This window comes from Mangifera indica, chromosome 12 (assembly GCF_011075055.1).
Source record: "Mangifera indica cultivar Alphonso chromosome 12, CATAS_Mindica_2.1, whole genome shotgun sequence".
Taxonomy (NCBI): Eukaryota; Viridiplantae; Streptophyta; class Magnoliopsida; order Sapindales; family Anacardiaceae; genus Mangifera; species Mangifera indica.
The window spans coordinates 13,537,904-13,558,203 of record NC_058148.1 but is presented as its reverse complement, the minus strand read 5'-3'; the positions used below and the strand labels follow the sequence as shown (position 1 = coordinate 13,558,203).

General features: G+C 33.3%; 3 protein-coding genes across 4 annotated transcripts; 2 read left to right on the top strand and 1 right to left on the bottom strand.

The window, feature by feature from the left end:
• Window positions 1-300: 300 nt before the first annotated feature.
• Window positions 301-7,857, top strand: LOC123192266 (DNA-directed RNA polymerase II subunit RPB2-like). The gene is made up of 25 exons (XM_044604749.1): window positions 301-675; window positions 913-1,134; window positions 1,213-1,503; window positions 1,645-1,842; window positions 2,367-2,431; window positions 2,526-2,612; window positions 2,706-2,826; window positions 2,946-2,990; window positions 3,068-3,205; window positions 3,332-3,404; window positions 3,578-3,654; window positions 3,744-3,851; window positions 3,960-4,076; window positions 4,753-4,908; window positions 5,001-5,099; window positions 5,211-5,336; window positions 5,421-5,498; window positions 5,594-5,689; window positions 5,777-5,892; window positions 5,989-6,058; window positions 6,138-6,191; window positions 6,292-6,435; window positions 6,627-6,926; window positions 7,021-7,443; window positions 7,539-7,857. Exons 1-25 carry the CDS (start codon window positions 421-423, stop codon window positions 7,659-7,661), a joined length of 3,582 nt encoding a protein of 1,193 aa, XP_044460684.1. The 5' UTR covers window positions 301-420; the 3' UTR covers window positions 7,662-7,857.
• Window positions 7,858-9,385: 1,528 nt separating this feature from the next.
• Window positions 9,386-12,003, top strand: LOC123192550 (protein LOL2). Its single transcript, XM_044605134.1, has 4 exons — window positions 9,386-9,577; window positions 10,302-10,409; window positions 11,202-11,311; window positions 11,783-12,003. The coding sequence occupies exons 1-4, from the start codon at window positions 9,433-9,435 to the stop codon at window positions 11,849-11,851; spliced, it is 432 nt and encodes a 143-aa protein (XP_044461069.1). The 5' UTR covers window positions 9,386-9,432; the 3' UTR covers window positions 11,852-12,003.
• Window positions 12,004-12,524: 521 nt separating this feature from the next.
• LOC123193454 (myosin-2 heavy chain) lies at window positions 12,525-15,429 on the bottom strand. Of its 2 annotated transcripts, none has more exons than XM_044606456.1 (8): window positions 15,242-15,429; window positions 15,078-15,167; window positions 14,401-14,460; window positions 14,279-14,318; window positions 14,062-14,155; window positions 13,208-13,267; window positions 13,042-13,133; window positions 12,525-12,964 (listed from the first exon to the last, which is right to left on the bottom strand). In XM_044606456.1, the coding sequence occupies exons 1-8, from the start codon at window positions 15,343-15,345 to the stop codon at window positions 12,857-12,859; spliced, it is 648 nt and encodes a 215-aa protein (XP_044462391.1). In that variant the 5' UTR covers window positions 15,346-15,429; the 3' UTR covers window positions 12,525-12,856. The 2 variants fall into 2 exon arrangements, with proteins under 2 accessions (XP_044462391.1, XP_044462392.1); XM_044606457.1 differs by having other exon boundaries at window positions 12,525-12,943; window positions 15,242-15,428.
• Between the last annotated feature and the right edge of the window lie 4,871 nt (window positions 15,430-20,300).

The window sequence follows — 20,300 nt, the reverse complement described above, 5'->3', positions numbered from 1 at the left end:
ATCTGAAAATTTAATTAGATATTCAAAACTTGATGTATTAGTAAAGAAGAATTAAATCATGCACATTTCATGTCTTTTCATACAGTTTGATATTTTTGTAATTTCACCTCCCTAAATAAGCTAAAACTATGAATAACATAATTTATTTATAAACATATTAAATTCTAAAAGACAGTGAGCCCTTTGGCCCATTGGGTTACTTAACAACAACCATTTTTGGGCCTAAATTAGACCAGCAGCCCAAAATTGAGTTGTATTACCAACATTACGCCGCCTTTTAGATTCCCGCAAATCCAAATATAAAAATTAAAAAACTGTTAGCGTTCTCTTTGAACTCGCTTTTGCACCAAAACTGCAAACAAAACCTCCATAATCGATTACGCTTTCTCTGTGTACCAGGGTTTTTGTTTTTCAATTTAAATGGATGTCGAAGAAGAGTTCGGCTACGCCCATGACACACAGGAGGATAATGAAGGCGACGAGGAGATCACGCAGGAGGATGCGTGGGCTGTTATTTCAGCTTATTTCGAAGAGAAGGGTTTGGTTCGCCAACAACTCGATTCCTTCGATGAATTTATCCAGAATACTATGCAAGAAATTGTTGATGAATCGGCGGACATCGAGATTCGCCCCGAATCACAACATAACCCTGGACACCAGTCTGATATTGCAGAGGTCATTAATTTAAAAAAAAAATAAAAAAACTTACATGGGTTGTAAATTCAACTTTTGGAGCTAGTTAATTCAAGTTTTAAGGACCAAAAGAATAACTAATTTTCTGGAGGATTCTGAGTTGAGATTAATTAATTGTGTGGAAATGGAATATTAATAGCTTAGTAGGTTAATCTGATTATTTTCACTTCGAATGAAGTTTTAAAATGATTGATGAATACGTTTGGGTTTTTCCTGCAGACCATCTATAAAATCAGCTTTGGTCAGATATATTTGAGTAAGCCTATGATGACTGAATCCGATGGGGAAACTGCTACCTTGTTTCCCAAAGCTGCGAGATTGAGGAATCTGACTTACTCTGCCCCGTTGTATGTGGATGTCAAAAAGAGAGTTATAAAAAAAGGGCATGACTGTGAAGAAGTCACTGAAACCCAAGATTTCACTAAAGTTTTCATCGGGAAGGTGTGTTATTTGAACTATGTTATCCAACGAATGATTTTTGTCTGAGAAGTGATTTATCTAATGCTGGTACTTTGTCAGGTCCCTATAATGCTTCGGTCAAGTTATTGCACGTTATATAATAACTCAGAGAAGGATTTGACAGAGCTTGGGGAGTGTCCTTTTGATCAAGGTGGATATTTTATTATCAACGGTAGTGAAAAGGTTCTAATTGCTCAAGAGAAGATGAGCACCAATCATGTCTATGTGTTCAAAAAGAGGCAGCCTAACAAGTATGCCTATGTGGCAGAAGTTCGGTCTATGGCAGAGTCACAAAATAGACCGCCCAGCACTATGTTTGTGCGGATGCTTTCTCGGACTAGTGCCAAAGGGGTAATGAGAACTATTTTGTTGATTTGGTGTGCTTTTTTGCTAGATTTGATTGATCAATATTTTTTCATTATATAAGAGGTAATTAGTTTTTACATGTCTTATGAGTGACTGTGAGGCTGTTTTTCGTTGATATTATGTCAGGGCTCTTCTGGGCAGTATATTCGTGCTACACTTCCATACATTCGAACTGAAATTCCTATCATTATAGTATTCCGGGCCTTGGGGTTTGTTGCTGACAAAGATATATTAGAGCACATATGCTATGATTTCGAGGATACTCAAATGATGGAGTTGCTCCGGCCTTCCCTGGAGGAAGCATTTGTCATTCAAAACCAACAGGTATCTTTGTTACCAAATTGAAAATTTTCTTTACTTGGGTGATAGAAGTTATATACTTGATCTGAGGTTCTTTTAATAACAGTAAGACAAGCATTTCTCCTGTATTTTGCCCTCCGTCCACTTTATTCTATAAATTCTTGTACACACTAAAAACTCTCTTCTTGTTTCTTGGATAGTATCCTCTGTCAGTGTTCTGTGGTTGCATTTGATAAATTTAGTGTTTAGGTTTTCCTTTATGAATCTAATCAGTGAAGTTCTCCTTTGCTGGCTTTCTAAGTGAATACCATTTTTTTCCCTGGTTGCACATTCAAGACAATATCTATATCATACTTTCAGTTCATTGTTCATGAGATGGTTTGGTGTCTTTCATTTTGTTGTTGACAGATGTGCATAACTATGTTGCTTGGTCTACTTATAGTTGACTTATTCATTGTCCCAGCTACCTAAGGTCAATCTGCTTTTTGTTTGTTTATACACCTCTTGAACTCACTGACATTCTGACATTACTTTCATGTATACTGCAGGTTGCGCTGGACTACATAGGAAAGAGAGGAGCTACTGTAGGTGTTACTAAGGAAAAGAGGATTAAGTATGTGTTGTTATGGCAATTTTATGTAGGTTATAAAAGTCTTATATGAACTTTTGTAGGCTTCTGGATAAATTTCTGCGTGTTCTCCTTGCAGGTATGCCAAAGAGATCCTTCAAAAAGAAATGCTTCCTCATGTTGGTACAGGAGATTATTGTGAAACAAAGAAAGCGTATTATTTTGGGTAAGTTTGCATTTGCTTCAATTGCATTTTTATAATGGTTTTTTTTTTTCTGAATAGTTGTAGAGTTCCATAATTTTTTGTTGCCTCTTCCAGATATATTATTAATCGGCTTCTACTTTGTGCACTTGGCCGGAGGGCTGAAGATGATAGGGATCATTATGGCAACAAGAGGCTGGACCTTGCTGGTCCTTTACTTGGAGGCCTGTTCAGAATGGTATGTTTTTGCTTTATGTGGTATTATAGGTATCTGTTCATAATACAAATGGGAAGTGTTTTTTTTTTTTTCTTTTGTGTCTTCTTTCTAAAGTTTAATTGTTGTTTGTATACATGCAGCTATTTAGAAAGTTAACGAGAGATGTCAGAGGCTATGTGCAGAAGGTTCTTTATGTGAACTTTTTTTTTAACCTTATTATTTTATGATTTTTTTTTCCTTATAATGCTCATGCATGGTTTAGTGTGTGGATAACGGAAAGGATGTTAACCTGCAATTTGCGATCAAAGCAAAAACCATCACCAGTGGTCTGAAATACTCTCTTGCAACTGGCAACTGGGGTCAAGCAAATGCAGCTGGTACAAGGGCTGGAGTATCACAGGTTTGAGATGATATTCCTACAAACCTATAGTACCTGAGGATTGTCTTTGCTTCCAGATTTATGCTTTTTGAAATTTTACAAATAATATTTCAGTTTTTTAATGATCATATGTCATCCTTTTCTTAGGTGTTAAATCGTCTAACCTATTCCTCTACACTGTCTCATTTGCGAAGATTAAATTCTCCAATAGGGCGTGAAGGTAAATTTCTTGTGTCTATATATGACCAATGATTTTCTTAGTTCTGGAGACAGGGTTGTGTATAAATTAGCATTCTTGCATTTGGAGAAGTATTTTCTCCTTTGCATCTACTTGTTGTTAATTCTTTTCTTTTCTTTTCCCGCCCCCTTTTATGATTCAATTTAATTTATCAGGAAAATTGGCCAAACCCAGGCAGTTGCACAATTCACAGTGGGGAATGATGTGTCCCGCTGAAACACCTGAAGGACAAGTGAGTGCTTTACAGCTAAAATTCTGAGTATAAGTTGTCTTAATTGACTGTGTGGTACTTTCTACAGTTAATTTTGTTTTTTATGTCAGGCTTGTGGATTGGTAAAGAACCTCGCTTTAATGGTTTACATAACAGTTGGATCAGCTGCCTACCCTATTTTGGAATTTTTAGAAGAATGGGGAACTGAGAATTTCGAGGTTTATACTTTTGAGTTTTGTGGCACTGGATGGTGTTTTCTATTTGCCTTTTGATTTTCCTTTATTTCAAACTTTCCCTTGACTTTTGGAAATTTTTCTTGGTTGTAGGAAATTTCTCCAGCAGTTATTCCTCAAGCTACCAAAATTTTTGTAAACGGTTGCTGGGTTGGTATCCATCGTGATCCAGATATGTTGGTGAAAACATTGAGAAAATTAAGGAGACGGGTCAGTATACCATTTTGGTAGATTTAAGCAAACTTTCATAGGTTAAATTGCAAAAATAGTTGTTGAAATCTACCAACTATATCGATCCTGATGAGCACGTACAAAAAATACAGTGGTGTGATCTAGAATGTAGAAACATTCTGTCTAATTATTGGCTATTTCATCTAGTAATTCCATCAAAATGATAAAACTACTGTTCAGCCTCTAGTCATTTCCTCCATTTAGTGGAATATGTAATGCCCAAAATAGCTATTCTAAGTAAGTGAAGAATGAATTAGCTCTGTACAAGTCATTGCACATCAGTGCATTTTGTAATCCTCTTAGTGTCTTAGCTGCAGCTTGACATGTTTTGATTAACACGTTCAGGTCTTCCAGTTTCATCACACAAGTATCTGTTAAAAGGACTCAATTTTAATAGTTGGTGGCGTGGCCTATTGGGCTAAATAATTTCTTCATCCAGACATGTACTGCTATGATTGTTACATGTAATTCACATAATTTTTTGCTTGATTATTTATCATATGTGCTTTTATAGAGGTCCATGAGATTAATCATTTACAGGCATCACTATGTTGAAGGCGATTTTTTTTTATATGTTGAAAGCAATTTTTTTTACATTTTGAAAGGAACAATTGTGATATGAAACTTTAACAGGGATTTGTGCATAAATGTGCAGGTTGATGTCAATACTGAAGTTGGGGTTGTTAGAGATATTCGTTTGAGAGAGTTACGTATATATACTGACTATGGACGTTGCAGTCGTCCGCTATTCATTGTGGAAAAACAAAGGCTTCTCATAAAGAAGAGAGACATTCAGGCACTGCAGCAAAGGGTGAGAGAGTTAGAAGTTTCTGTATGCTTTTTCTTTACTAATCTGTTATCATTAAATGGTCTTAAATCAAAACTATTCTATGTATCTTTCAGGAATCCCCAGAAGATTGGCATGATCTTATAGCAAAGGGATTTATTGAATATATTGACACAGAAGAAGAAGAGACCACAATGATTTCTATGACCATTAATGTGAGTAACATAGTTTTAATTTGTCAAAACATATTTTGATGCATTTTATTAACCAACTGGCTATTAATATGCCTTTCTGAAGATGTTTAACTGCAACAAAACTTGTTTCAGGATCTTGTACAAGCAAGAATTCATCCAGAAGAGGCCTATTCTGCTACATATACACATTGTGAGATCCATCCATCCTTGATTTTGGGTGTTTGTGCTTCAATTATACCATTTCCTGATCATAATCAGGTAAATTTTGTCCAGCTTGTGGCTATGTTGAATCAAGTGTGCTTCTATTTTAATTCCGTCTCACTTTGTTGTTGCCGCTTTTAGTCCCCCCGTAATACATATCAGTCTGCTATGGGTAAGCAAGCCATGGGAATCTATGTCACAAACTACCAATTTCGTATGGTATGATTGATTCCTGTTATTGTAACTGTAAGTTTTTCCACCATTTCATGGATAGGGGTCCATCATGATTGATCATTTTTCTTTATTTACCTCAGGATACTTTGGCCTATGTTCTTTATTATCCTCAAAAACCACTCGTTACTACACGAGCCATGGAGCATCTTCACTTTAGGCAGCTTCCTGCAGGCATCGTGAGTGTATTAACAAGTTTATTTTATTTTATTTTTTCTCCCTACAATATAAAGTTTATCATATTTATCTTTCTTGCTATATGTTAGAATGCTATTGTTGCAATCGCTTGTTATTCTGGGTACAACCAAGAAGACTCTGTTATTCTGAATCAATCATCAATTGATCGTGGGTTCTTTCGTTCACTTTTCTTTCGTTCATATAGGTAAGCTTATTACTAAGACCTCTATGCATATACCATTTGATTGTTACTTTGTTCTCATTTTTTCTTGGTTTTCACTTGTTAACTTCGTGCTTACAGGGATGAGGAGAAAAAGATGGGGACTCTTGTGAAAGAAGATTTCGGGCGTCCAGATAGATCTAATACCATGGTAAGGTCATTGTTCTGAATACTGCTTTTATTCACTACCAATGAAAATATTGGGTTATTATTGGAACTCATTTTTACAGGGCATGCGGCATGGTTCTTATGATAAATTGGATGATGATGGTCTTGCACCTCCTGTAAGTATTCAGTATAATGTTACTTCCATGTTTTCTCTTGGTAGCTTGGAGAACTAATGAGAAATATTTTCCTTGAAATTAATTTATCTTTGTTTCTTAGGGCACAAGAGTCTCTGGTGAGGATGTGATCATTGGAAAGACAACACCTGTTGCTCAGGATGAAGCCCAGGGTCAGGCATCACGTTATACAAGACATGATCATAGCATTAGCTTACGTCACAGTGAAACAGGGATTGTGGATCAAGTGAGCTTTGATTAATTTTACATTATTTTTTGTATTTGGCTTTATATAAGGTTGTTCCTGCATTTTCCATGGTATGATTGATCCAAAAAACCTCTGTAATAGACAAGATTTTGCATGATTGAAGTGTGCTCTTTAATTATAGTTTGGTGTCCTAAATTTGTGTGTGCCTAATCAATTATCTCTTTTTGTAGGTTTTACTGACTACAAATGCGGACGGGTTGAGGTTTGTGAAAGTGAGGGTGAGATCTGTTCGAATACCCCAGATTGGAGACAAATTTAGCAGTAGACATGGTCAGAAAGGAACAGTGGGCATGACTTACACACAGGAAGATATGCCATGGACAGTGGAAGGCATCACCCCTGATATCATTATGAATCCACATGCTATTCCTTCTCGAATGACTATAGGTCAACTTATCGAGTGTATCATGGGGAAGGTTGCAGCTTACATGGGACAGGAGGGTGATGCCACACCTTTCACAGATGTCACCGTAAGTACTAAACGCCCCTAATTTTTTCTTTTTTTCTGCTGCTTGTTGCAAATCGATTTGAAAATTCTGATCTTTTATTCTTATTTGATATTAGGTGGACAATATTAGCAAAGCTCTTCACAAATGTGGGTATCAAATGCGTGGTTTTGAGACAATGTATAATGGACACACTGGCAGGCGGCTCAATGATATGATATTCCTAGGCCCCACTTATTACCAAAGATTGAAGCACATGGTTGATGATAAGATACATTCTCGTGGGCGGGGACCTGTACAGATACTCACAAGGCAGCCTGCTGAGGGACGGTCTCGTGATGGTGGGCTTAGGTTTGGTGAAATGGAACGTGATTGTATGATTGCTCATGGTGCCGCTCACTTTCTCAAGGAGAGGTTGTTCGATCAAAGCGATGCATATAGGGTCCATGTGTGTGAGAGATGTGGGTTGATAGCTATTGCAAATCTGAAGAAGAATTCTTTCGAGTGCAGAGGCTGCAAGAACAAAACTGACATCGTTCAGGTAAAATTTTTTTGGCCATATTGTGTAATAATTCATAATGCCGAATCTTGCATGTCATTGTTTCCTTAATGGACCAATAATAATTGTATATGCAGATTCACATTCCTTATGCATGTAAGTTACTCTTCCAAGAGCTTATGGCCATGGCCATTGCACCAAGAATGCTGACGAAGGAGGAGCCAAGGACATCCAAAGGCGTGAAGAGGATAGGTGCTTAACAAGAAGATTTTAAAATCGAAATCCATGAAGCCTAATTTATGGGTTTGGGCATATTCTACCTCCAAGGAAGCCTATCCCGCTTCTCAAAAACTGCACAATGGAGAGGGTTGGAGATTTTGTATCTGGAATGAATAATTTTTTTTTTGACAGAATTATAATTATATTTCTTGTTAATATTTAAATTTTTATTTTCAATTATTGATTTAATTTTATCTATTTTAAACAACTTAAATATTAATTTATTAAATCAATATAATTCTTTTATTCTCGGAAATTTTCTTTATTATTGTTACATTTCTAAAGTGAAAAGTTCATATTTTCTACTGCAGTATTTTGTGTTAACTTGGAGTTGAGGAAGTTCGCATATTAGCCAGCATAGTGCTTACTGCAGTATTTTGCATAACTCTTCACTAAATCTGTTTATCCATCAGATTCAGGGTGATAAGGGGTAGAGAGCTGCAACCCAATAGCCTGAAGTTTGAACAATTCTTGCCGGAATTTGTTAACAAATATCACTCCCCGATCACTGGTGACTGTATTTGACAATCGGCATCCCATATAATTTATAAACAAAAGCTAGGAACAATTGTAAGGCCAATGAAGCGAGCAAATTTAGTAAATCTATCTACCACCACCATCATTAGCATATTTTCCTGGTGATCCCTCAATGAAGTTCATATTGAGAAAAATTATCATAGAGGTTGTAGCAGACTTGGAGAAGCAATGTGCTAATATTTGAGTTATCTCGCGAAGGTCTGGCAACTTGTAATATAATTCCAGACATTCTTCCACCTCACTTTCTAATAGACAACAGAAGCTAGCTAGCTTCTTAATAGTGACCCGCTCTCTGAATGCCCTCCCAGTCCCAGCAAGAAAACTTGCCTTCAGGCGCCGATTCCCTATAGTAAGCTTCTGAACATGACTGAGGTTTTTCGAGAAGTTGCATTAAATGGTGGCGAGGTCCTTCATATCCATCAAATCCGAGATTAACTTCCAAAAGAGATGGCAGATTGACCAACCTGAAAGTTCTTCCATTCATTTAGGACCCCAAATCTCCATCACATCTCCCCTACAATCTTTTCTTTTTTTTTATAATCGTATTTATTAAACAGATAAATTTATGATACAGTAATCAGACTTATAATCATTATATCAAGTAAGTCAAGGTTTCATAAACGTGATGAAAACTCAAACTCAAACTTTCATCGTAAAAATTCTTACACTCTATTAATTTTATTAACACTCAAACTTTGATCCCTTACATTTAATGGGCTAATTCCTTAGCAAGCTCCAATTTTTTTATCAATGTCATGTCATGGGCATGGCTTCTCCTTTTTTATAAATTTTATAATCTAATTGTACTGTCTTTTATTTATTTATTAGTTTTATTTATTTATTTTTTGCCCAAACATCAAAAAGAGAAAAAAAAAAGAAATATGCAATACCCCATTATTGATATTTTAAATTGATGAAGGATTGTGCTATAATTGTAGATAAATTCGTCCCTTAACATGCAATTCACTTAATTTTTTTTTGACCTTTTTTATTTTCCCTTAATTTGCTTTTATCTACTTTTATCATATTAAATTAATTTATATCAAACTTTAAATGGAATATTTTTACGCCATTAAAAATCGAATTTATCATTTTTTCTCGATATTATTATTATTATTATTATTATTATTAAATATTACTATTTTTATTTCAGATACTGTATTTTAAAATGAAAATTAGCGCACCTTCCTGTACTCGAACTCGCAGTCACGGAGAATGGAGAACAAAGAAGAAAAAGAATCGACGGAAAAACCAGAAGAAGAAGACGATGATGATGGGCCCCCGCCCGGCTGGCAACAACCCATTCTTCCTCCACCAGCACCAGCGTCCGCAGCACCGCAGCTGCGGCCTTCTTCTTCTGGTCAGAAACCCTCTTTATTCACTACGAGTTTTATATGTTTCAGTGAATATTTAAATTGGTTTATTTGCATAATTTTGATTTTATTTAAAACCTGATTACGAGTTTCTTCATTATACAAAAGCCTTTAGCACCGAAGCATAGTATTCATTTGAGTTTTATTCTTCAGTGATTATCTGTTGCTGGAAGTTGCTATTAAGTTTCTGAATTTTTTAATTTTACCCACTTGGTAACTATAGATTGCTAAATGCTACAAGTAATTTAAATTTTAGCAACCTTTGTCTTAGGAGGAACGTAATAAGTGATAATTAAGTTACATTTTGTAAGAATAGTCTATTGAGATTCTGTGAAGAAAAATGTTAGGGGTTTTAAAGAACTTAGCAACTTCGGGGAGAGGAAGCTATATTGATCACTGGTGTGTCTGTTTAAGTATTAAATGTTAGCCAATATGCGACAAGAAATGCTGCCACTTGAAGGAGCAGGTATTTAGTTGTAGTACGATCTTTGTTGCTGGAACCATGTGCTCACCTAAAAACTTTATTTATTATGCTTTTTATGAATCAATATCTCTTGCGATTGATGTTACTTTTTATTTCATTTGTAACCTTTCTTGCACAGATATGAGAGATAATTGAATTTTTGTGCTAGTTGCAAGCTTAGTATCACAGTATCAGTTTGTTTGTTAAAGGTCTTCTGGCTGTGCTTTTTTTTTTTTAATTTGTTGCAGAAATGGCTCAAATGGTTTGTGGTTCTTGTCGGCGATTGCTTGCATATCCACAAGGGGCTAAATATGTGAAATGTTCGTGTTGTCAGACAATTAACTTTGTGCTAGAAGGTGCTTCCCTTCTCTTCCACACATAATTAAACGGATATTTTGTCCTTTTTTTAACAGTTTATCCATTAGTTGTTTCTATGTGATTTGATCATTAATAAATATGGTTGAAGGGTTCCAAAATTTTGGTAGATTCACCTTTGTATCTCTCACCTCCTATCATTTTACCAAACCCTAATATGGTTTGAGCATGCCAACTACCTAGCGTATGAAAATGACGTTCTATCAGTTTAAATCAATACCCATTATTGACCTGGCCCATACACATGACAGCCGTACATCTAAGTGAGATATATAGGCCCTAAAATACCCGTCACAGTGAGCAGGTTCCACAAGACCTATAGTTATATCTTTGGGGCACTGAAGTCATCAAATTTTGGATGTACATGAGTGCCATACTGACATTATTGCATCCTTAGTATGGCTTCCCAACTCTTATCGTTCTTTTGCAGTTGTGCTTCTAGGCTAGTCTATTTGTCAGTGCATTAATAGTTTCACACATCACCTTTGGAACAGTTGCCAGTTGCTAACTCAGATGAGAAGAACCTTGTATTACCCAATTCTGTGATATCCCACATAAGGGTGCAGTTTAAATACATGGTCATCGTGAATTGAATAGATTGAAAAGTTCTTGTGTAGGCTTATGATCAGTACAATCTCACAACTCAATTGCCATATAGTTTCATGTCAGATATTGATGTTCAAAGTATTGTCAGAGTAGCCCAATTTTTATTTTGCTTTGTAATCTCATCAGACTTAGATGTTTAAACTTATAAATTTGTCTTTCTTATTCAGCACACCAGGTTGGGCAAGTTATGTGCACAAGTTGTGCAGTGTTGTTGATGTATCCTTACGGAGCTCCATCAGTTAGGTGTTCCACCTGTCATGTTGTGACAGAAATTGGGGTATGTGAACTGCTTTATTAATTCTTGTACGATTGTGAATTCCTCCAAGTTCTAGAACTTTTATCTTGTTTGTCAAGCCGCCAAGTTTGCTAGACAAATGATTTTTTGATCAAATTCAATTTGAGAGGCACTTGTTCTAAATTTATAAATTATTCCAACGAGAATTTCACACATTTATTGAACAATTTTCAAAGTTGATTAGGGCAATATGTTGAGTGTGTTCGGGAATGGTTATACTTCAACAATTTTCAAAGTTGTTTTAAATTTGTTGTACTTTTAGTTGAATACTTGAAAGATTGTAATATGAATTATATCTAGTAGTGTTTTTATTGTATATTATAGAGAAGAAAATACTATAGTTATTATTCAAATACTTCTTGAGAGCTAACTTTGTAGAAAAACATTTTTGAAATGGAAAAAGTTGGTCTCCTTGGATAATTATGTTATCTCAAATAAGTATTCCGTGTGCAGGATCATAATAGGCGTCCCCCTTGGTCCGTACAACAGGGCCAACCCACCCCTCCTGGCCCAGCATGTTGAAAGCCATTTTCTTCGCTGGATATGGATTTTTATTTTCATCTTTCTTGATACCATACCAAAAACTGTTTATTCTCTAAATGTGAAGTTTCTGTACATCAATGTACAGGAAAAGTTAATGTTATTGCACAGTAATAACTTTGTGAGATTTTTCATGTGTTTCACATGTTAGATTGGGTTTGACTGTGTCTTCTGATCCGGCTGTGGTTCTTTATTAGTTAGTGGCAATTTGTCAACGACTAACCATCCGTGGCACGCACTGCCCGTATGGTCGTTCTCATCACAAACCGTACATATGCCAACCTTCCAGTTACATGGTCATACCCCACACACCATTATACAATTAAAAAAATTAATTTTAAATTATTAATTTTAAATAGTTTTTCCGATTTAAAAATATTTATCAATTTTGAATAAATTTTAAATAAGTTAATGTTTATATATAGATTTTGAAATCAAATTGAGTTATAAATTGATTAATAGTTTAATCAACAGATCCGATATATCTATTAATAGAATAATCTACGTTGACTTTTGCGGGAAGAGTTGAATCTTTTTCTAATCATATCCGTAGCTCATTCTTTCTGTACACCGCACTTGAACCGTGGATTAAAAAAGCCGTAAGGAATGCTGAAAAAACATGTTCTTGAAATTTCTCTGAGGCAAATTATAGAAATAGTCAAGAAAAATGTGCATTGGTTTAAGATCAATAACACGTTTTATTTTAAGCTTGAAAATTGATTTTCTAAGAGCATTTACATTCCTAGCATACCTAAAGTTTTCTTTCTACAGTCTTCACATCAGTTTCAGACGAGTTGAGAAAAATGATTTTGAAAATGGTTATTCGAAAGTTGAGAAGAAGAACCTACAAATGACTATGAAACCCTTCCGTTTCCATGTAACCAATGCATTGGAGTTTCTCAGAGACAACATACTATAAGCTACTCCCTTAAAGATTAAAAATGTTGGTAGTTAGATGTTTTGAGCGATCTATTTTGAAGCAAATCTTCAATCATCAGGGGGGAAGTCCTCGTCTGAGGCATCCTCAAGAAATGAACCAAGAGTTTTCCTCAAAAGGCTGAAAGTTTTGTCATCCTGTTTGCCAAATAGCAAAATCTAGCTTAACAGTTATTTTATTTCCATTAGAGTAAACGAACCAGCAATCCAGTAACTTAATGCTCGTTGTTATTTACCTGCTTCTTCTTTTTCAAGGACTCCTCCAACTTAGCAATTTTATCAGCACAATATTTCTCTTGATCCGATATTAAACTCTTTTCTTTCTTCCCTGATTTCAATCACCCAATTGTCAGTTGAAATTTATTTCATTTAAGAATGAAGGACGAGATTCGCATTTCTTACTCAGTTGTTCATAGCGCGTGAACAGCCTTTCCTTGTCTTCCTCAAATTTGGAAATAGTATCTGTCCAAAAGCAAAGAACAAGACTGAAATATGAAATGTGATTAACCGTGTCATTTATGTATATGACATAGAGAAAAATCAGATTTCAGTTGGAGTAGATTAACCAAGCTTGTTTGTCAACTTAGCTCAAATGAGCTCAGCTTAAGCAAGCGAGCTCAAATTTAAAAGTTTTATATTATCAAGTTCGAGATTGTAAATTTGAAAAAAACTCAATTCAAATTAGTTAAAATGTTTCAATTAATACCCATCAAGTTGACATCATTTTAACCTATTTTCACTTAATTACATTACTAAATTAAGTTTAATTCGAGTTTGATCTAAACTCAATAATATAGACAAACTTAAGTTCAACTCCCATCAAACCAAACTAAGTTTAAATTGATTTGAAAAGAGTTTAACTTTTTCAAACTAAGCTAAACTCAAATTGATCCGAACTCTCAAACCTTGATGGCAAGAAAATGGGAGCTTGGGAAACTGAAGCCAAAAACTGAAGTCGGTATGTACTTCAGAAGTGGTAATACAATAATAGTGCAATTGCTACTAGACAGCACGAAATAAATGTTGGGTGAAAAGGACTTGGTGTAGTTGATTCACAAAATGGCCCTAAGAGCTGGCAAATCAGATTGCTTTCACAATAAATAGATTGCTACTAGACAGCACGAAATAAATGTTGGGTGAGGACTTGGCGTATTTGATTCACAAAATGGTCCTACGAGCTGGCAAATCAGATTGCTATAAACACATTAATGAAAATGAATGAGACGAAAATTCAAAAAACCAGTAGCAGGAAGTACCTTTTAAGACCTGAAGATGGGCATCTCTTTCCTTGCAGAATTTCTCATAAACCCCTTGAAACTTTGTAGTCTCATTCTTTAATCGACTCTCGCACTGAAAAAATGTAACCATATATCTTATTCAAATAAATCTGTCAACACTTTACCAGAAAGCAAATTTTAAATTTAAAATCTATCTTCTGGAATCTTGCGTCGGGCTTCTTTGTTCACCAGAGACCTCTTTGGAGTTCTTGGAAAGTGCCTTAGCAAAACCTTGTCTACAATGAAAAATGCAACTTTTAAACAGCATACTTCGCAAACAAATAAGAGTTCGTTATTCAACCTACTCATCAAATTTACCTATCCTTCTCTAGTTTCAACTTCAATTCATCAATCTTAGACCTGATTTCCGAGGCCACACTGACACCAGACACAATTTAAAGTTAGAATAATTGCAAGATTTGATACATAAGGAGCAAGTTATAAACATATATGACACAAGAATAAATAAATCCATTTATCTGCAACAATCTTCTCTTGTACTAAAGAATGAAGTTAAGGTACCTTTTGGAGTCCTAGAATTTGTTTATAGGTAAAACCAAATTTTACAAAGCATAAAATTACGTTTAGTAAAATTACCTATAAAAATCTGTTGTTAGAAATTTTCAAGTAAATTTTAATACTAGATTACGTCCTTATCAATTTCAGACCAAATCTATAAACTATAGAACAATGATTTTTAACAATATGGGAAGCAATCCAAATCACTTGGTTAAGAGAAAATGTAAGCCTGTATAAGCCTACAAACACATTAGTGTCCATGTAAAGATAAATTTAAATAAAAATATGCAAATCCAAATATAATTTATTACTTTCATAGTCTATTCATATGAAAGCATCGATTATCATTAAAGATTCAAGTGTTATAAATTTTGAATCTCAAATAATTGAATGAAAGCAAAAAAAAAAAGGAAAAAGCGTAGAGATCTATATCTCATAAAACTAGTTATCCCTTCAGATGAAATTTCTAAAATTACCTAGAAATTGTTTCCTCTTTCTTCTTTCGATCGTCATGTTGCGCTTTCTCTTTTATCTGCTGAAGCGCCGACATTATGCCTTTCAAGTCACTGCAGTATTATCAACAGTTCAAAATTGGAAATAGTCATCACTGAAAAGCTACTTTTATCACCGTCGAACAAACCTGGAGAGATCCAGATCGAAATCGTCCACCACTCGATTCGAATCCGACTTCGTGAGTTCAGAGGCGAAGCCTCGTTTTCGGGAGATCGATTTCGCTGCGGACATTTTGGTGGTTTTTCAAATCCGAAGCGCGAACCGAAGTGACAAATGACAATCAAAATGATGAGAGGCTTTGATAAAGGACATACGTTTTTGGCGCGACTATCCAAAAAGGTTTAATTCAAAATTTTAAATTATGTATTTTATTATAGTTATTTTGATTATTTCATTTTTTTAATGAAGTTAATTTTTATTATAATATATGGAAAATCCCTAAATAATTTAAATCTGTTTTGTATTTTTTAAAAATTTCACATGTATTTTGAGAAAAATAATACTTTTTTGTAATTATAACTAATAAGTTTCAATGAAACATAAAATCTCTTATCGCTAATCTTAATGCTCAAGAGTATTGGGACGATAGTCACTTTTTGTCCATTTCTCGTTTAGCAGATTCATAAGAATAATGAATTAAAAAAATTAAATAGATTTTTTTTAATGGTAAATTAAAAAGTAATACTTTTGAAAAAATTTCCTAATTCCATTTTATGAACAAAAATACCTCATTTAACACGTTTTTAAACCAATCTTAGGTCTTTAACCTAAACTCAAGTCAATGCTTACTTTCCATATTTTTAAAGAGTTATTTTTTAATAGATATATTAGGTTATTTTAAAGGCCATAGGACAAAACTCTTTGTCGATGAAGAGTTTTCACGAAGACAAATTAATTTCGTTTTTTGATAATGATGATGTCATATAGTATTGGAAGGAGAATGCGTAAGAGAGAAAGAGACATTGCTTGGAAATGGTCAGAGAAGTCTCTTCGTCGTTGAAAAAATTGAATCTGAAAAATTAAAAACCCTAAGAGAAAAATGTTGTTTTTCAAAACTTAAGTTGAGAAAAAATTGTTAGTTTTTAAGGTTTAAGGGGACAAATAAAATCAAATTTAAGTTTATTTTTAATATTAATATAAAATAATAATTTTACCCTTAAAATTAATAGATATAACCACCTATGGGTGGATAAATGAGATTTTTAAATTTAAAGGAGAAAACTTAGAAAAACAATATACTTTGAGCAGGAATAAGTCTTTTGGCCTATTTTAAACTTTAATTCAACATGTCACTCATTTTTCACTTTTAAAAGGATATACTCAATTTCTATAACAATATTTATATAGATAAGTGGTTACCGTTGGTCGCTTAGGAATTTTCTTGCAAGGGTGTTGAAAATTGAATGATTTTACATTTTAACTAAACCTAAGAATTAATATATGTCTTCAAAATGTTCTACATGAAAATTATGATAAATTGATAACCTCTTGTATACAATTAAAGTAATTGGTAATTAATACCACTTTATTACCATTTAGAATATTATTCATTGTCTTTAATCTTGGGTGTTTGAATTTGATTGAACTCAACCATTATCCATGACAACCATACTTAGATTTTAAAACTTGAAATAATTCATAAATATTAACATATATATATTAAAATTATTTATCATATATGATGCTACTTTTAATAAGAATTAATATATTAATTAATTAATATTCAATATATTAAAGATGTATCACTTGGTTAAAATGTGCAAAATTAAAACAGTGGAGGCACCAAAGTGATTTTTATCCTCAATAAAACCAATGTTTTAGTTTTTGCCTAAGGACTATTTCCCATCCAAGTTTAAGTGTTATCCCAAAGACACACCTGTGAGATTTGAAAAATTCAAAATCTCATTCATCCGTTAAAAATTTCAATTAGGGTTAAAGGTAAAACCTTCTTTTAACCAAAAAAACTAAAATTTTATTACGTTTGACCCCCTCAGTTTAAAAATCTCATAATTTCTCCCACCAGAAGTTTGAAAGATCAAAATTTCCCCTATAGGGTTTGCAAATCATGGTTGGAGTCACCAGAAATGGTTGTCTTCGGTGATGTTGGCTCTCCCTCCTAGCTAAACTCTCTATGCCGATAACTTTCCAACCATTGATGTAGGCTATTTCCTTTGACAAAGATGAACCGTTTTCATCGGAGTATCTTTGTTTCAAATGAAGATGATCGTTGGTGGTCTCAAACGGAGACAACGTGGCCGTCTAAGACCACCGATGATCGTCTTTGTCTTGGACGAAGATGAAATCATCTTTGTCCGAGACGAAGATACCTTGACGAAAACGTTTTCATCTTTGTCAGAGGAAAATAGCCTACTCCGATGGCTAGGAAGTGATCAGTAGGGAGAGTTGAGCCCAAAGGGAGAGCCAACGCCACCAGATACGACCATCTTTGATGACTCCGACCATGATTTGCAAACTCTATAGGGGAAATTTTGATTTTTCAAACTTCAGGTATAGGTTGAATTGTGAGTTTTCAAGCTAAGGGAGAAAATGTAACAAAACTTTATATTTTTAAAATTTTTTATTAAATAACTATTTTACCCCTAATCATAACTGTGATTTTTAACAGATGAGTAGGATTTTGAGTTTTTTAAACCTTATTGGTGTGACTTTAGGATCATACTTAAACTTGGGGGTGAAATAGTCCTCTGGCCTTTAGTTTTTTTAAGAAATCCTCTCCTAAATCAATTAATCTATTGATATTATAAAAGCTAATTCACTCGCAAAATTTTAAAAATGTAAATAATTATTCATTAGTTATTAAAGTTAAAAAATTATTAAATTTAAATGTATAATTATTATTTTACTAGTAAATATTTAAAAAATAAAAATTTATCTTATTTCTCTATTTTAATATTTTAATTTTTAAAATTCATAATTTTTCTTCAGCTTAAATTTTTTAAAATTACATATTTGCCCTTAGGATTTCAGTTTTTCCCTTCATTCTCCAACAACCATACTTCAACCAAGATCATATTCAGCTCATCCTTCTCCCTTTGTCATTGTTGCCAAAGAAGGCTAATGACAAACAAATATGTCCAATGCACGATAAATAGTCAAATCAAAGACAAAAATGATTCTCATCGAATCGACTTTAGATGATGAGAAAGAAGATATGCTTTCGTCGATTCAACCTCGGATGAAGAAAAAGACGAATTAAATAATTTTTTTATTTATATTATAAAAAATTTTGCAACACTTTTCATTTTAATTATAGAACCAGAAAAATAAGAAAGAGAAATTGGGGAAATTTTGTAACAGAATTTCTTATTGGGGATATTTTGCAACGGAAATTATTTTTGAAGAACTGTCCAATTTTTGTCATCTAGAAGACAACTTTTTTGAGTTTTTCCATCATGATGGCGCAACGTTTTCTATCCTTATCATCAAACGGTTAAAACGATAAGCAACACTTGTTTCTCGTGTGGGCTGGCAACTCAAACTTGCCTTTTATATCATTTAATTAAAAAAAAAGGAAACAAATGGGCAACATTGTTATGAAACACTTCAAAAAAATATCATTTTAACTATTGAAGATTTTATAAGTAAAATAATTATGAAATTTTATCCAATATTATTATTTGAAACACGTAGGCACGCCAATCTTTAAAAAATAATAAGATTTTAGTTAGCACAAAGGAGTACTTCCCACCCAAGCTTTAGTGAATTCTCAAGAACACATTTATGATATTTTAAAAGCTTAAATACTTATTTATAAACTAATTTCTGTAAGAATTTTTAGTCATAGATAATAGTAAAATTATCGTTTTATTACTAAATCTTAAAACCCTACAAATTAAAACATTCTCCTCTTAAGTTTTAAAAACTAACATCTTACCTCAATTCTCAAAATTTGAAAAGTTAACATTTCATTTCTAGGGTTTGTTTCTCTTCTATAGGCACCACCATTTCCACCAACATTTCATGCTTTCCACGCAATTTTTTATATTCGACCATAAAAGACGATTACCCATCATCACAATGAATGATGTTTGTCATCTAAATTTGAATAATGGAGGAGACCATTAGAAAGGGAAAGAAACTTTGTTAAGAGAGAAACACCATAGAGGGACGCCGCCGTTCTCTAGATAGTTGGTTGGATATGTTTTTCAAACCATAAAGAAAAAAATGAATTTTTTAAAACTCAATCTTGTGAAAATTGTTAGTTTTTTAAACTAAGAGAAGAGAAATGAGATATAATTTTTTTATTTTAATAATACTAATAAAATGATGATTTTACTTCCTATAATTAATAGTTTTGGTTAAGTTTAACCGTTTATAAAGTGATTATTGAATTTTTGAAATGTTGTGGATATGTATTGAAAATTGGTTAAAACTTGGGTGGTACGTAGTGCTTTTCCTTTTAGTTATTTGTTGTATTAGCCTCTGGCCTGCACAATGTCATTGGTTACTGATAGGGACCCTCCCTTTTTTAAAAAATTGGTTGTTTTGTTTTCTAATTAAGGCCGGAACAAATCTGATTGGATGGAAATTGTTGAACCATGACATGACAGGGCTCTAAAGTGAGGCAATGAGAAATTATTAAAGGTCAAATGACTGTGTCCCACCCTAGGCTAATGAAATGACAAATGCTCGCCCGTTGAATGTCATGCAACATCGATTGAATCTAATAAGTTTTTTTTTTTTTAACAATTATTTGTCCTGATAAAAGAATTACAAAGCTGCCCTTATTAAATATCAATTTACTATCATATCAATGAATTTTTTAAAAATATGAAAACTTTAACTAAATTAATTATATTGTATTTTGATCCGTTCTTTGACATATAATTATTATCATTAAAACTATTTAAAAACATATTAAAATTTTAAAATTTCAATAACACCTTAAATTTTGTTCAAATTAAAAAAACTTGAAATTTGTATTAACACCGGGTACATTTTAAAATTTTAAAAAGATAAATTGATATAAAATAACATTTATACCCTTTTGTTCAACAAAAGAATTTGTCTTTTTTCTTAAATTTAAGGGGTAAGAATTTTATTTTGGGTGGGAAATAGTCTCTTAGTGTTATTAAAATGATATTATTGAATTGATGCATAGAATATGGATTTTGATCACACCATTGGTCAACGACAAGTTTGGGTTGTTCACACTTCATTTAAAA

Bases quoted from the DNA above. Each gene is read 5' to 3' on its own strand.
- LOC123192266 (XM_044604749.1), top strand. From the start codon at position 421: ATGGATGTCGAAGAAGAGTTCGGCTACGCCCATGACACACAGGAGGAT. The intron at 3,206-3,331 runs GTTTGAGATGAT...TCCTTTTCTTAG, and splicing joins CAAGGGCTGGAGTATCACAG to GTGTTAAATCGTCTAACCTA. The intron at 6,192-6,291 runs GTAAGTATTCAG...TTTGTTTCTTAG, and splicing joins ATGATGGTCTTGCACCTCCT to GGCACAAGAGTCTCTGGTGA.
- LOC123193454 (XM_044606456.1), bottom strand. From the start codon at position 15,345: ATGTCCGCAGCGAAATCGATCTCCCGAAAACGAGGCTTCGCCTCTGAA. The intron at 14,319-14,400 runs GTAAATTTGATG...TTTTCATTGTAG, and splicing joins TTGAAACTAGAGAAGGATAG to ACAAGGTTTTGCTAAGGCAC. The intron at 14,156-14,278 runs GTCTCTGGTGAA...ACATTTTTTCAG, and splicing joins TTTCCAAGAACTCCAAAGAG to TGCGAGAGTCGATTAAAGAA.
- LOC123192550 (XM_044605134.1), top strand. From the start codon at position 9,433: ATGGAGAACAAAGAAGAAAAAGAATCGACGGAAAAACCAGAAGAAGAA. The intron at 9,578-10,301 runs GTCAGAAACCCT...AATTTGTTGCAG, and splicing joins GCTGCGGCCTTCTTCTTCTG to AAATGGCTCAAATGGTTTGT. The intron at 11,312-11,782 runs GTATGTGAACTG...TTCCGTGTGCAG, and splicing joins ATGTTGTGACAGAAATTGGG to GATCATAATAGGCGTCCCCC.